This window comes from Limulus polyphemus, unplaced genomic scaffold (genome assembly GCF_000517525.1).
Source record: "Limulus polyphemus unplaced genomic scaffold, Limulus_polyphemus-2.1.2 Scaffold4754, whole genome shotgun sequence".
Classification (NCBI taxonomy): Eukaryota; Metazoa; Arthropoda; class Merostomata; order Xiphosura; family Limulidae; genus Limulus; species Limulus polyphemus.
This window is the reverse complement of record NW_013670364.1, coordinates 30,145-47,316: the sequence shown is the minus strand read 5'-3', so window position 1 is coordinate 47,316 and position 17,172 is coordinate 30,145. Positions and strand designations below refer to the sequence as shown.

The 17,172-nt window shown below is 34.9% G+C and overlaps 1 protein-coding gene across 4 annotated transcripts in view; it reads right to left on the bottom strand.

Annotated features, from left to right (window-relative positions):
• Positions 1 to 15,919, bottom strand: part of LOC106471643 (protein lin-37 homolog) — a 46,785-nt gene extending 30,866 nt beyond the window's left edge. The window contains exons 1-4 of one of the 4 annotated variants that reach the window (XM_022400255.1): positions 15,566 to 15,917; positions 13,282 to 13,401; positions 11,213 to 11,321; positions 8,779 to 8,851 (exon numbers count right to left, since the gene is read on the bottom strand). In XM_022400255.1, coding sequence (XP_022255963.1) covers positions 8,779 to 8,851; positions 11,213 to 11,246 — 107 coding nt within the window. In that variant the 5' untranslated portion in view covers positions 11,247 to 11,321; positions 13,282 to 13,401; positions 15,566 to 15,917. Of the gene's footprint in view, positions 1 to 8,778; positions 8,852 to 11,212; positions 11,322 to 12,099; positions 12,194 to 13,281; positions 13,402 to 15,565 lie in introns of all 4 variants that reach the window. The other 3 variants (XM_022400256.1, XM_013932257.2, XM_022400257.1) reach the window with 3 other exon arrangements.
• Positions 15,920 to 17,172: the final 1,253 nt, after the last annotated feature.

Genomic DNA, 17,172 nt, shown 5'->3' with positions numbered 1-17,172 from the left:
CTTGCCACTGTTGCTGACTTTCCCACAACTGTTGGAGACTTCCTTCCTGTTTCTTTTCTCATTCTTCTTGTTTCCTTTCTTGTTCCAGTTGCCACTGGTGCTGGTTTTCTTGCCACTGCTGTAGTCTCTCTTCTTGTTTATTTTCTTTCTCCTTCAACCACTGCTGTAGCCTCTCTTCTTGTTTCTTTTCTTTCTCCTCCATCCACTGCTGTAGTCTTTCTTCTCGTTTATTTTCTCATTCTTCTTGTTTCTTTTCTTTTTCCTCCAACAACTGCTGTAATCTCTCTTGTTTATTTTGCTGTTTGAGCTGCCACTGTTGCAGGTTTTTTTGCCACTGCTGATGTTTCTCTTCTTGTTTATTTTCTTTGTCCTCCAACCACTGCTGTAGTCTCTTTTCTTGTTTATTTTCTCATTCTTCTTGTTTCTTTTGCTGTTCTTGTATTGCTGCCATCAAATCTGCTAAGCTGTAGTTTGATTTGCCACTTCTTGTTTCCATCTTATTTTTTTCTTTTCTGTCTAACTCTCTGACACCAATTTTTTGCGTATCTGCTTGTTTGTTAATTTCCAGTAGAAATTCTTTCATAGGAACTTCAGCAACACAAGTCCTTTCTTGATTAAACCAGTTTATTCTTTCTTGATACAAATTTTTAGTAAACAGTAATTCCACAGTCAGTATGTTTCTCGTCATTTTAAACTTAACTACTTTTATAATACACTCTATAAATCACAGTGATTCACAATCTCGATAACTTCGTTCTCTACCAGTGAAAAACACACACTAGCTCGAAACAGAATCGTAAATTTCCCAAACCTCACTGTAACTACTGTTCACATTTTCATACTTTCCTGCTGGCTTTCTCTGCCAGGCTTATATACTAACAAAGAGGTGTCTCCAACATTCGCGGAGTTCCCCAATTATTCGAGAAATTCACCACGCATGCTCCCAGCATCACATGGCTTCTGCTGTTGGAACAATACACAGGGAAAATTAAGGAAGAATTTTAGAATACTGGGCTAATGGTGTAAGGAAAAAAAATTGTAATCTCTTTGAAATGACATTCACCAATCAAACACTGCTTAGAATATAAAAACTTATGTATCAGGTGGCAAAACTTGTTCAGATCATACAGGTCACCAATTAATTTTTACAGAATCTGCTTTACTTCAGAAGTTATATAAATCTTCTCTCTCTTAACACCTTCTATACAGGGTTGGTCAATATGACCAACCTTATAACCACGAAGTAACCATCAGAGTTTCCACAGTATAACTTTTAAAATGTTTTATATATCTTCATAAAATTTAGCAAGTTTTTAGTAAACATTACAAAAGTTTTGTAGACTAAAAAATCAGAATTTCTATTTAAGTATCTATATTAAAAATTTGTCAGTGAATATATGGAGTCAGAGTGTTGACTGCTCAAAGTGCAAAGCTATTTTCATGTTAATACTAAAAATACTTTTCATCTGAAAATTTTCAAATTTCATTGGCATATTCACTAAAACCTTCTAAATAAATATCAAACTTTTTTTTGGTAACATTTTATATTTTATTAGTTATTTTCTCTACCCTAACTGTATACGTACTTCATTGATTTGACCAACCTTGTAATCACCAGAAAAAACCATGAAACAAAATTTATTCACACTACATCTATTACTTGACTGCTAAAGTTTCTTTTCCTTTACCCATCTGAGCATTGATCTGATTTTTTCTCACTTACTCCAGGCTTTTATTCCCCACTTAATTGCCCTTGGCAATATCTATCTCATGACACTTTCCACCTACGTCAATGTGCCCTCTATCTTGGTACTGTATATAGGAACCTCCTTCAGATTATATTAACCCTTTTTTCGAGACTGACCCATCGGCTCTTAGTGGGGAGGATGGGCAGGAGAGGTGGTAAGTATTATTGGAAATACATTTTTGATTTAAGAAAATGTTAACTTCCAAAACATACTCATCTCCTCTCACACTTACAGCTAGAATCCCACATTGAGAAGGTAGAGAAACCGGTGAGGATATTACCCATACAGGGGCCAGTGAAGGTATTATGCAAAGAGAAAGCATCGGCATAAATCAGGGGTGTGTCAGTACATCAAGAACAGATATGCTCCTCAATCAGAACCTAAATCATGCATTGTAGGTGAAATTTGATGTGATCCATCATAACCACTGGTCAGGTCCCACTGCTCAGGATTGGAATTATAGGGCCATGGCCCCTAAATCCCACGTTAGTGGCTAAGATATATGGACCGCAATAGATTTATTTGTGAGTGGATCTCAACCTGTAGCTATAGAGTGATGTATTGCAAGTCACCGGAATCATGATGAGAAAGAAAGGAACACTGAAATGAACAAACCCTCTCCTCAACCTGAAGAAGTTCGAAAGCCAACACCCCATCACTCTGCATTCAGAATTATGAGGAGATAGTGGATCCTCTTCCATCAAGAATGTACTGAACCAATAATGATCAAAAAGAAGGGCCATGTTCAACCCAACCGGATAGCTGTAGGTCAAATCTAAACTGGTATTACATGTAGGATGGTGCCACTCCTACTGACATCTGGGAGAAAAACATCCAGGGTCCTGGGTTGGAGGGTCCCCAACTTTGCCCTCTTCTCCAAGAGTGGAAAAAAGTCACTCGACCACTCTGAAGGAATAACCTCTGTCCACCACCCCAGTGGCTGGAAACAGGGAGTGGTAAGGACTACAAGTGATAAGGTCCACCAGTAGAATATGGGGAGTGTGTGTGTGGGGGGGGAGGTAATGTGCACTGGGGAGTTCTGAGGAACAATGCTCATGAAAAGTGCAATAGGTGAACCATGTTCTCTAAATTTTAAAGAGCAAACCAACCTCAATTTATGCAATCACTGATCAGCAGGGACAGGCAGGATTCCCTTATGCTTTACTCATGATCGTCCATGAGAGGTGGTCCAGCATAGCAGTGTAATACCACCCAGTCTGCCTCTAGTTTGTCTAATGGAACACCTCATTTCTACAGAGCCTGTTGCAACTTAGATAAAGTATATTGTGTTAGTGGTTGCTAGTGCAGATTTGCTTTGATAAAAGCTCACCTGACAGGGCAACATTTGCCATAGAATGGGATCCTGTGAAAAAGAGGTAAGGGACCATGGAAAGGAAAAAAAAAAAAGAGATGATATTAGTTATGAAAATACCCACTCCTCTTTATAACCGAGAGGACAGCTACAGGGGGTAGTCAAAACCCTCAGAGGAAGAAACTGTCAGATGATGCAAATAATGTGAGATAAAAGTATTGTGGGAGGTCCACATACCAGCTCCCACAATGTCGCTCCAGTGGGCAATTCATCTGGGCTGCTAAGGCTGTAGAAATGGGATGAGTCTGACGTGACTTGAACAAGTCTCCTTGCCTCCAAAGAAAGCCCAGAATAAGCAGTATGGATCAATTTTCATACCCACCTTGTCAAAGTAATCGAGGATAAATCCCACGAAGCTGAAGGGTCACAATGAATAAAAAGCCATTGTCTAGCACCTCTAAAAGTCTTAGTGTGGGCAACCTAATACTTCAAGACCCTCAATGGACATAACAAATGATCAGGATCCAAACACTGGGCAGACGAATCAATGAAAAAGATTTATTCCCTTCCTTGTCTGCCAGTGTCTTAGTAAGAAGGAGGACCTGTCAGAGTATAAAAGAATGTAGGTAGAATGATAAAATGTTCTGTGCATGTGCAGCACAAACAACTCTGACCGGTGATGTCTGCAGGCCAGAATCAACAAAAAATACATTTTAAGGGAAAGGTGATACATGGTACATGATGCTAAGAGATAAAATGGATGTCAACAAAGAGCATGTTACACCACCTTCATATCTCAGTTAGGTAACTGAAACAGTTGTTGGGGATGAAGGACCAGAAGCGACTTGAGGAGTTCAGAGAGCACTGGGGACTCAAAGAAGTAGTGTCTCTTCTAGTATCTAAAGGTAGTCGACAAGGCTGCCTTATATAGGGTGATTGTGCAAGATGCAAAACCCTTGTCAAAGGCCAGATCAAAACTAAGCTATGGTTGGCACGTCTGGAGGAAGTGGGTTCAACCTCCTCACAATACACCACTGTCAATATGTGTGCCATTTCCATTGATAAATATCCATTGTAGGACAACATAGAGACTGAGACAGGTACATGGCACCCTTAGAAGTTAAACCCTGATGCTGTGCGAAGGACCACATAATCTCCACACATGAAGCTCAAGCTTCGAGATGGATGGTTGTAACATGTTGGATCTTGGTTGCCTCAACAGGGACAGCCAAAGAGGAAATAAAAGAGGTGGGTCTCCTGAAGGTATCACAGTAATGGAAACCTGGGGTTGAGCCAGGCAATCTCTGGGTAACAGACAGATAGGTGAGTGGGCAATGCAATCCAGTCCTGACTTAATGCATCTATTGCCATTGTTCAAAGGTGTGGTACAAGAGACCAAAATGACAGTAGTTGAATGGTCCAATGAGTGGCAAATGCATCGATCATTGGTGTCCTGAATTGAGAGCAAATACAACAGAAAAACCCTCAATGAAACATCCATTCTGTTTGGATAATCCAGTAAGGTCAAGACAATTGATCCATCACTAAATTCATCACATCCAGAATATGGCAAGCTAGTATGCTGATATGATTGGAGTGTGCCCAATATAGAAGATCAAAGGTTTGAAAACAAAGAGACCTGAATCAAATTTCATCTTGATAGGAAATATAAGACACCACCATAGAATTGTTGGTTTAAAGCATGATGACTTTGCCCCTCAATAATTACAGACCTTGAGACATCCCCTTTGAACAGCAAGTTCTAAAACACTGATGAGGAGGGAAGCCTTGTTGTCTGTCCCTAGTCCCTTGATTTCTTGACCATTGAGATATGCACCCCCATCTCTAAAGTGAGGCATCTGGGAAAAGCTGGAGCTCTGAACAAGGTGGCGGCACTGAACCACCACTGGAGATCGAAGATGTTGATCCTGATGAAGGAAACTGGGGAATCAGGTGGTTCACTGTTCATGATCCATTGGTTGAGCATAGATCACTGAAGAGATCTCATGTGTGCTCCTCCCAAATGAGGGATTCAAGTGATGCCCACATCCCCAAAAGAGAAAGAATCTTGGGAGAAGGAGACATAAGAGTCGGACTGTCTGTTCCATAGCGTGGAGTTGAATAGGAGATAAGAAAATGTTCATATGATTTGGCTAAACACATTAGGAGCTGATCCTAGTCCAAAGGACAGAGCCTTGAACTGCAGCACCAAATTCTTGTGCACTAAATGCAGATAGTGATTGGATGACTCCGCTATGGGAATGTGCAGATAGGTGTTGGCAATATCAAACTTGGTCATCCACAGTACTTGTGAAAAATCCCAATGCAGAGTGAGAAATGTCTCCATCATGAACTTTGGAGGTTCTAGGAATTGATTTAGATGAGAAAGATCCAGGACCAGACGAAAATCTCCCATCATCTTGGGCACAACAAACAGACAGGAATAAAACCCAGGCAGAACTGGAATGACTCTCTCCACTGCCTCCATGACCAACAAATCTCCAATAGCCACGGAACAAAGTTTTGAAATCCGAGAATCTGTGGTAGGCAGAAACATTACAGGTTGGGGGGGGGGGGAATAAAGGTAGTGGATGTGAACTGAAGGACTAATCCTGATGCAAGTACCTGTAGTGCCCACGAATCCGTGGAATAAAAGTTTTCCACATGTCCAGAAATTCTTGGAGCCGAGCCCCCACAGATCCCAAAGGCATGCAGTAGTCACCACCACCCCTTGTGCGATTCTGACCGAGCGGAGGAACCACATGGATATGGGCCGAATCTATGCTGGTATTAATGGATTGAGGGGCTGATGTCAGTGATCACTGAAAAGCTTCCTAAAAATGGTATAGGGATGATAAATATCTCAGCATTATAGTTAGTTAGACGAATCCTAGAAAATTGTGTTCTATTCAGGTTGACCACAGACTCCTTTCTGGAACCCCACATTGCCAGGTGTGGGTTTATTCTCTGAGAGTCTAATTATGATTCCCCTGGTAGTGGTAGGTGAAATCATGTTGTTCTTGCAAACGTGGCAGACAAGTCACAGTTGTCCCTTCATGTAACTGAGCAGTAAACCTTCATGCATGAACCGCAATATCAGGGGATAGAGGGAGAACAAAGTGCTCGCCCTCAGACCTTTCCACCATCAAGGAAGGCACAGTCTCAAAAGTATACAGGGAAACCCCAAAACATCAGGCACTCGAAGTACCAATGGAAGAAAAGGAGCAGGAGGCAGTAGTTCCAGAATGGCCTCTTGAGAAACAGACAGGGTAAAGGAAAACTGAATCTAAATTCTCTCTGGAAAGTCCACTCAAAGTATCTCCAACAGTCGTACTACAAAAACCAGTTACTGAATGCTTTGTCGAGAAAAAGTGTCAATATTATCTGAAGGAGGTGTTTATATACAGTAACAAGATATAGGCCACATTGAAATAGGTGGAGAGTGTCACGAGACAGATATTGCCAGGAATATAAGTGGGGGAATACAAGACTGGAGCAAGCAAGAAAAACTCAGACCAATGCTTCGATGAGCAAAGGAAAAGAAACCTAGCAGCTGTAATGTGAGAACAGATAAGTGTGGTTTGGAAATATACTACTTATCTGTGACCTCGTTTTTTTTTATGTTGGTTGCCAATGAAACTTAACCCTACTTTTTAATACTAATAGTACTTGTACGCTAATTAATTTTTATTTGCTTAAACAATGCACCTAAGAATAAAGAATAATAAGATGCACAAAGCAAACAATGCCCTATGACTATCACAATTTATCTAGCTTTCTAACTGTAGCTTAAGAGCCTTTAAATATTTCCCTAAGCTTGTCAAGTTGACCTCTGCAAGAGAAACTTTCAAACTGAAGATGAAATAAACAATACTTTGTGCTGAAAACAACATAACATAATTCATTTGATATATTAAAACTTTGCCTTTATATTGGTTATAAATAATATAGCAAAAAATGTCAGAGAGAACTATTAGCAATTTGTGAAAGAGAGGGTGTAACTGATGGGTCTGATTTTATAGTTTATGACTTTGTACACAAATAAGATTGAAGGCTATAAAAATTAGACTTTGCCTTAGTAATACCAATATTATAATGAGTAATTTGTATTAAATTCTCAGAGAGGTGGTAAATAAGTTAAAGAAGAGGGAAGACCTAGAGAACAAATGTCACAATTCTCATTTTAGATTGAGGATTTTTTTTTAATATTTCTTTATAAAATGAAGAACTTAAAACATATATAATATTACAACTTGACTTATAAACTATGCTTTGATTCCAAGTTTATTCACATACATTGATAATAAAGTAGTTTAATTAAATTTTGAATGTAACACTAAAAAAGTCATGACATGCATTTTGACCTACCTGTAGTGAGAGGATTAAACAATTATTTGATAAAACCTTAAAATATATACCTGAACTGCTGAGAAAAATATATTGGAAAGTGACTTTTACAAATAGCCCATGTTACCAATACCAAAATCATAAGCATATTAATCTCATTTGGTATAGCATTGGGTTTTTAATGCAAGTCTGATTGTACAACTGCCATTTTTTTCTAAGTGTGGAGGTAGTGATTTTTAACAACATTAAGATGAGAGTTGTTCTTTTCAGATATAATGAGAAGTTTCCTGGAATTAATAACCTTTATTCTGGAAAGTATTATACACAAAGCATACATGCAAAATTAGAAGTTATTATTAAAGTTAGTAAACATGTCATTAACAACCCAACTTGTTTCAGTAGCTTAACATCATGGTAGGTAAAATTAGTTGACTTTTTTCCTATCAAATAACTTTACACATTATCCTTTAATTGCCTATGTGATATTGCATATTGAAATATTAACACTATGAGCTATTAAAACAAGTTGTAACTTATGCCGGCGGTTTGCATAAAGTGAAAAAATATTTTTGCTTCCTAGTATTGCTCTGAAATTAACTCTGTGTTGTATTGTAGCTTTTCTCACTCACAAGATTAACACACGGGAAAATTATACCAATATACAATTGTTGTTCATCATTTAAGAAAGAAAACAAAATGCTGTAAATTGAAAAAATATTTCTTTTAAGAGCTCATTAAGATAAAACTATTTGAGTAAAGCCAGATGTGTTAGAGAACTCTTGACCACAAATTTTGATTTCAGTATACTTTATCTATTTTATACGTACTAAAGGCCTGAAATAATTAAATTGAAAGTTTAGTAGTATCAAAATAGTTTTTGTATATAAAGTAAGGTTATGGTATTTTTAAAGATACAAAGTAATTGCTAGAAACAATTGGCTTCTGAAAAAAAAAATTAATAAATTTATTCCTACAAATTCAAACTGCTACTCAGATTTCACAGTTCATTACCAATCTCAAGTAAAGTTTAACTTCAAAAGGCAAATTATACTTCATGTCTGGAATTGCTTATTTATAACTTGGTTAATTTACTGATAAATTAAGAGGAAATGAAAAATATATGACTACTTCATCAGCAGAAAACAGATACAGAATAGCAAGAATAAAAATGTTTTCATCAAATATAACTTTCAACTATAAAATCCCACTGTAAATGCATTATACACAATTTCCATCATATACATTCAAAGGCATTTGTTTACAGATATACATGCAAATAATTTGAAATCAGTGTCAGAATTCAGTGATAAAAACACGCCAACTAGTTTCTTTTCTTGTGAAATTCCACCAACTGAATGACAGAAATCTAACCTTTCATCAGTTTTATCCATCAAGTTCTGCAACACACCACCAAGGTTGGAGCGAGCATGAAGTAGCTCTGGTGCTGAAATATTAATGTGCTCTATTTAGTCCCACCTTTCACAAATTATTTCATACAAAAGGGTAGATACAGAGTATAACTTAACGTTTTCCTGAAATTCAATTAGTACAGTGTTCTTGAATGCAAAGTATGTAAAAGAAATACAGGTAATCTTAATAGTTTTGCCATAACACTGACGAGCAAGTTTGGTGGCACTATTAATCTCTCCCATCCAAATCAGCAAAGCTAAACAACCTTGAATTTAAATAAAAAACTAATAAGGCTAAAACTGGACAGAACACAGATAATCTATTATGTAGCTTTCTGCTTAACAGCAAACAAACACAATAGCAATATTCTGATTAGGTTGATAGTTCGAATAATCAGGAACCATAATTTCAATTAGTTCATTATTTTCAGGACAATTGATTTAATCATAATTTCAATGAATTGATTATTCAAATAATCAAAATTACCAATTTTGAATAGTTGATTATTTTCAGGACTATTAATTTAATCATAATTTTGATAAATCAACTGTTGAAATAATCTGAAACAGTAATAATTGAAAATATTAATTTTGATTAATTGATTTAATTGTAATTTTGAATGACTGACTAGTTTATGTGACACTAATTTATTACATCACTTAAATTGCCTAGCTGTACTTCAAGCAGAGCCACTAGAGGCCATTTATAAAGTCTTAGCAATTAATGTAAAAAAGCTTCTTCCCAAAAAACAAGCAGAATTAAAGTATCAAATTATTTTTCAACAATTTAACTATTTTTTCATTGTAATGACTTGGTGTTCACTCGATAAAAATGTAAGATCACAAATACATTGAAGAATATATTTTCAAAGGTTGTGTGAAATGTACTTATTATAATATCAGCATTAATTAATGCAAAATAATTAAGACATTTCAGTCAATGTTGCAAAAGTGAGGAATGAAAAAGTTGGAAAAAAAAGGATTTGGGTGAAACTAGTTTGTTGTTCAGTGAAAAACATAACAAATCTTGAAATATGTGCTTTCAGCTAAAATGTACAACATTGTACAACAGATACATAGTAGTTCATTTAAAAACAAAAAACAAAAATGCTAATGTTTATTTACACAAATTTAATATTTAGCATACTAAAATAACTGTTTCCAACTGAACACCAGCAGCAACCCAGCATGCATTCATTATGACTAAACTAACTACGGTCTCTGTATTTAGCAAAACATCCAAATTAATTATTCAATGACCAATCTCTTCCCAAAATATTTCTCCACTTCAATCCTTGCAACCATATCCTCATTATTGTTAACAAGAAATCTAAAATTACATCCATCTGGTTGGTTCCTGGACCATTTGGTATATTAGATAATTACTTTAACAGAGCAGCCCTTTCATCTTGAAACTATCCTAGTAACCATCCTCTGAACCATTTTTTAACGAGTCAGTATCCTTTCTTGTACAAGGAGCTTAAAACTGCACACAGTATTTCAAGTTATAATCGATACACCTATAAATACACCCTAAAATACTAGTGGCTTTGCTACTAATAACAGAGCACTGCTTGGATGTCTTGAGAGACTTATCCACCACTACTATTTTGTTAAAATGAGTTTCAACAATTTAAAAAATATAAGATCTAAATGAGTAATTGAACATGCAATACTTAAGTGTGTAGCACTATTTATCATTTGCAAGTGTTAAATATAGGAGAAGCTATATGATCCAAGCAAGCACACAAGTATTCAATATTCATGCAAAATATTATACTATGTTGTTCTTTCTAAAAACATGGTTCATAAGCAAACTTTGTAATTAAATAATGCCATTATATCAACATTTGGTAATCATATGCTAACAGGAAAAACGTTATAAACAAAGAAAGATGGAAAATATAATTCTTTAACCCTTTGACTGCAGTTGCTTTAAGTGCACATGGAACGTTTGTGAGCCATACATTGCATACAGTACATTCGCATTCAACTGTTGGAGGCACACCTTACACTATACGGTGAATCAACAGTCAACGAGTTAAAATGAATTTTACTTTAAATAATGAAATTCTGTTTCTCATCTTATGACACCTGTAGTTTATCTTCTCAGTCAAATGCAATGTTAAAATACTGATTCACAAATTCCAAGATATATGCTAAGAAAATCATAAAAAAGTATGAGATTTTCAATTCTTGAAATTACATTTATCATTACAATTCCCCCTTTCCAATAACCTAACACCCTTGATATCATAAGATGCCATAAACATGTTATAGGATGACCATGCAGTCTTAATACATTACGTAATGTAACATAAAAATTGTAACAAGGTGATTTGTGCTCTTTTATGAGAAAAAAAACTGAAAATAACAGTCAAAAATAACATCCGTACCTGTTTTTTCTTGCTTAACTTTTACTGAAGACATTTTTGTAGCTTCAGGGAGCACTATCTGATGATCAAGTTTCAATAGTATATTCAGCCTGGTTATAATGTCAAATCACTAAAAATAATAAAGCAATAATTAATTTTCATCACTATTTTTTAATGTAAATTAATTATTCATTAAAATTTGTAAAAATATTTACATTTAGCTATTTGTCAACAAACAACGTAGAAGTCAATCCAGTGGAAGAGAGAAGTGAATTACAACTGGTTATGATAATATAAAATGTGAAACCAACCTATCTTTCATCAGAGGGATGCAGTCTTAGAAACTATTTCAAAATGTATGATTTATTAACTACAAGAAAACACGAGAAAAATGATTATACGTCGGAATACAGTCAAAATCTCCAGTAGATCAGGATAAAAATCACAGTATTTCCAATTATTTTACTTCTGTTCTGCTAAATGCATTTGAAAGAGTCGATTTCTGCACTTTTATTAGTTATATCCCACACGTAAGTCTGCACTATTAGAAATATAAAAAACAGTTAGAAAGCTATAAAACATAAAAAGAATAACAATTTTCATTGCAGCATTCTGTAAAACTCAAACTTTGGTTAAATTCACACACAAATCTAAATGATAAAATACTTTTAATGTGAGCATCATAACATTTAGACATCAAGGGAACATTTGGTCCAACAAGGCTATCTTTAGTAATCAACCCTTAATAAAAAGTAAATAATTAAACCCACCCTTTATTTATGAGAAAATCAGCAATTCCTCTCTTAAACCCTAATAACATGCTGGCCTTCTCTTCTGCTGACAGCAGCTCATTCCATAAGCCAACCATCCAGTTAAAAAAAATAAAACTGTCTGAACTGGAGCCTAACCTGTCTTTTGCAAATCTTAAATGTGATGTCTTGTCTCACAGTCTTCAGAAAACACTTTGTAGACTTCAATCAGATTAACTCGTATCCTTCTGTCCTTATGAGAAAGTAAATTTAAAAATTTGAACTTATTCATCTAAAGAAACTTCTATCCACAGAATCATTACAAAGGTCAATATCCTTACATAAGGATAGCAAAATTGTACACAGTATTTCAAGTAATACCTATCTAATAATTTGTTTAGAGAGATAATTACCTCTTTTGACTTGTAATCAATATGTCTGCAAATATACATTAAAATTCTATTTCCTTTAATACTAGAAATAGAACACTGCCTTGATGGCTTGAGCAACTTATCTGCTGCCATACCATGATCCTTTTCTTCAGTCATGTGGGTTCTAATCTATCCTAAGCGTGTGATTAAAATAATGATAACCTAAATGCATTATCCTACACATTATACTTGAAGGACATTTGCCAAATATTTGTTAAACATGCTAGTTGATCCAAGTCATTTTGTAGAACCTTAACATCCTGAATATAGCTAGAAATACCCAATAATTTAATGTAATCATCAAACTTTACAAATTTTATAATTATTACCATATTTATTTCATTAATGTAAGTAAGAAAAAGCAAAGGCCCAAACACTGATTCTCTGAGGCACTCCACTAGTAGCAAGGTTCCAATTTAACTGGTCTCCATATTATAACAATCTACTAGAAGGAACTTGTTCTTTCTGTACAAAACTTTATTCTGGTTATGGTATTTTGTATTTGAATATACAAAGTTTATACAATGTAAAGGCAGTGTTGTGTACTTAAAGTAATTAATATAGTTAAGTGACCTGTCTAGATTATTTATGTAAGAGGTTAGGTATGTAGAGTTCTGAACAAACATGATGACTGTACATGACAACTTAAAAACTATGAGGTTAAACCTAAGTGCATTAAACATGTTATACCCACAAAAAACTTTAGTACAAAACACATGTTGAATGAAATGGTATAATCAAAAATGACAAACTGACTGACCCAACTTGTAAAAGGCACCAGATCTAGCAATGCTTTCAAATCTTGGATATTGGGGCAAGTATTATAACTCAACAGGGTGTTGGTACTGGTATTGTACGTGTATATAAACAAATAAAGAAATTCACACACAAAACCTATACATATACTCACTGCAATCTGAGGTAGGGCTCTGAAGGATGACAGATCCAATCCCCAAATACCCTTCCTTTGGCAATGTATAGTACTATCTACACCCATGCCTTCCTTATGCATATGGTAATGTTGTCCATACTTAATAATAACAATGGAAAAAAAAAGACAAAGAAAATTACACAAACAGGTAAAAAAGTAAAAAAGTTTTTTAAAAGTAAAGTTTTATTACCTCATAACATGTGCAAACCCTGTTATGAATTAAGAATTCATAAGTATGCTATAGTTAGCAATGGATTCATGATGGGGAAACCAAAGTTTAATGATGAAGATGGTTGATAAAACATAAAACATTTTATTTACAAAGTTTCGGAATAACTTATTCCATCTTCAGCAAAATCTAAAAATTGTGTTACAAAGATGAGTATAACTAAAATTATAATATAACAACATAATCATTAGTTTAGTTACTTATTAAGAAAAGTGGTAAATGGCCGGATGAAACACTGTTTATATATACATATACATTACACAATGGCTGAGTTATGTGTGAAAATTTAGAAAAATGTTTGTTCCAAAGAGCTTTGCGAGTCGTTAAAGGAGTCTTTGAAATCTCTTATTAGCCCCTACAGATTTTTTTATGTCTTCAATTCCAACATGCTGAAGTTCATCCTTTCTGTAGTGGAAAAAAAAATTGGAGAACCCCTCCCCCCAAAAAAGCTTTGCAAATCAACTAGTGAAATATACTGTAAAAGAAAATCAACATAAATTCACTAGAAGAAAATCATCCTTTAGTAATCTGTTAATATATTTTAAGGATGTCATTTGTTATCTGGATGATGGAAAGGCCATGAACTTAGATTACTTAAAACAAACTATATAAAAGCTTAGCTAAGAAAATCACATTGGTTAGGTGTGGGAATTATTAGTAAATTGCATTATAGAAACAACAGATTCACGAGACTGAAAACACAGTCTAATGATGAACAATACAACCACAAAGGTGATAACATATTTAATGAATGTTTCAGTATGTGTGTATCCTGAAATGTTCATTAAATATATTGCTATTTAACAGTTCTGTGGTTGTATTGTATATCACTGGATTATAGTGACAAGATGAGAGAAAGCAAAAGGTTGATATTAATAGTGTTCAATCCAACTGGATTCTTGTTACTAGTGAAGGGCCTCAGGGTTCAGTCCTTGGGCACGTTCTTTATGTTATTTACATTACTGATAAAAAGGCATAATCTGTAAATTAGTGCAGCTTGCAGATAACACTAAATTCTTGGGTATCTCTTGTTGTATACAATATGTTGAGGCACTACAGAATGACTTGGTTCAACTGATTAGTTGGACAAATATTTCGCAAATTACCTTTAATAATATTAAGTGGAAGATAATGTCTTTGGGATTTCATAATTTCTATCATATGTGTAATATAGTTTAGAATACACTCAACAGCACATCTAAAGAAAAGGGTCTTGGCATAGTAATAAATAAATTAATCAAGCCATCAATGCAATGTTCTGTTGCTAGCAACAAAGCTAACAGAAGGGTTACTATTGTTATTTCAGAGATGATGGGGATCTAATGACGATAGTTTAAGATCTCTTAACATATTTTCCCTTGAGAAAAGATGGGTGAGAGGTAATCTTAAATTTCTGAGGAGGATCAATATGGCCAAAAATATCATTAACAGCAAAGTTACTAAGCTGATTAAAGAATGCATCCTACTCTTTATAAGTAGAAATGTAAGAAAGGTGTAATAAATGTAATTGGCTAAACTGATTGCCAGGTTGATTTTGAATTCCATTTTTAGTATGTAGTTTGCTCTAATTGGGAGTTAATATTAATGGGGGGAGTGGAGGAAGACCTCTAGTCTCTAGTATTTTCCTAACACTAACACTGTACTAACAGCAACACTTAACAGGGTGAATGACTGATTTATGCCTGTTAATGTTATGGAATGATATGCAATCTGTAGTAGTGGCGACTAGCACTTTACAAGTTTAAAAGTTGTATCGACAATTTCATGAAAAATAAAAGGGAGTTTTAAGTTTTCACTTTCTTTCAGTATCAGGGTTGGGCATAGAAATGACGCCAACATAACTTTTAAAACTTAAAAATGAAATGCAAACTTAACCTTTAACTTCCAAAATAAAAACAACAACAACAAAAAAACAAAAAAAACGTGCGTTTAAAAATTAAAAACATTACTTTAGAAGTTTAAGTTTGAGAAAATGGTTTAATTCCATGAATATAATTTATAAACCCTCATCATGGCTTGTGTTTACAAACTTACCTAACGCCGTGTAACGTTAAATATATTCTAACAAACTAACTTATACACTATTAATATTACTGTATTGACAGTTTTGTAGCTAGCTAGCTAACTTCACCAATATTAACATATACTCGAGCCTTAAGCTTCTCAAATTTGCCTCTATCGTATCATCTTGAAGTTGATGATAGTTTATCCTCACTAGTCGTTGGCTCCATTCTTCAGCGCATTATTGCACTGATAATTACAACAATAACAATATATTAACTTATTTTTTTATTTCTAACGCATCTCAAACAGCACATTCCTGGTAAATGATTGTATAATGAAAATTAACGATGAAAAAAAATTCTTTGAAATAATTCCTAAACTTCTCTTTGTTTAATACAAACGTTAATATTAATAGCGCCTATCATTATCAATAAAAATAATTAATAAAAGCTTTGCAGATACACCTATCGAGAAAAATATAATATTTGGTAATAATAATAATAATGACAACTTTTAAAGAAAGAATATTTATGTAGGGTTTGAGTCCGTTTTATTTCCCCATGTAATGAAAAAGAAAATAAATCTTTAGCATATGTATGCAAAGTATATTTTTATCGATTCTTAGTTATGAAAAATTGATATTGATGTTTTCTTTATGTTGTAACAGAATATACAAAAATAATGAATAATTTTCCATTCTAAGGGGCCCCCAGTGACACAGCGGTATGCCTGCGGACTTACAACGCTAGAATCCGCCACGTTCCCATCTGCAGTTTCTCATCTCCGGAAAAGAATGCCATCTTCAAGCTTCAACTCGTCCCATTTTGCCCGATAGTTCTTTGTCACAGGGCATAGACTAGACATCTTCTCCCAAGCAGGGCGCAAAACACTTGCTTTAGAAAATCAGTTATTGGCTTCATATCTTGGTCTTTCTCCTGTTCTGATTTAATATCTATTCTTGGTTCCATTTCACCATAATCAACTCGTTCAGTCACATTGACTTCAGCTTGATGGCACCTGGTTAGTTCAACCTCTCTTTTGCAGCAATGTCTGCAGTCATTTTTACAGGGTCATCGGCTCAGTCCGTCGGCATTTCCATGAGATTTTCCTTCTCTGTAGTCAATATCATAATTATACTGATCTATCTTTCCGATCCAACGTGCCAGTCGTCCCTCTGGGTTATTTAATGATCTTAACCAGCGTAATGCAGCATGGTCTGTCCTGATGGTAAACCTGGCGCCATACAGATACGGATGGAAATATGTTAGACTCTTTACTATAGCAAGGAGTTCCCTTCATGTTACACAGTAGTTCCTCTCAGGTCTACTCAGGACCCGAATGAAGTAGTCCACCACATGTTCGTTTCCACCCACTTTCTGAGACAACACTTCTCCAATTCCGACATTACTAGCATCACAATCCAGTATGTACGGCAGTGAGGGATTTGGAAGCTTCAAAAGTGGAGCTGAGGCCAATTTTTCCTTCAACGTTTTAAAAGAATGCTGGAAAAAAACTGTCCATTCAAACTTTTGGCCTTTTTTAGTCAAATCATGTAGTGGAGCAGCTATACTTGCAAAGTCCTTCACAAACTTCCGGTAATGGGTACAGAGTCCGAAGAAACTTCTTAATTCTCCCAC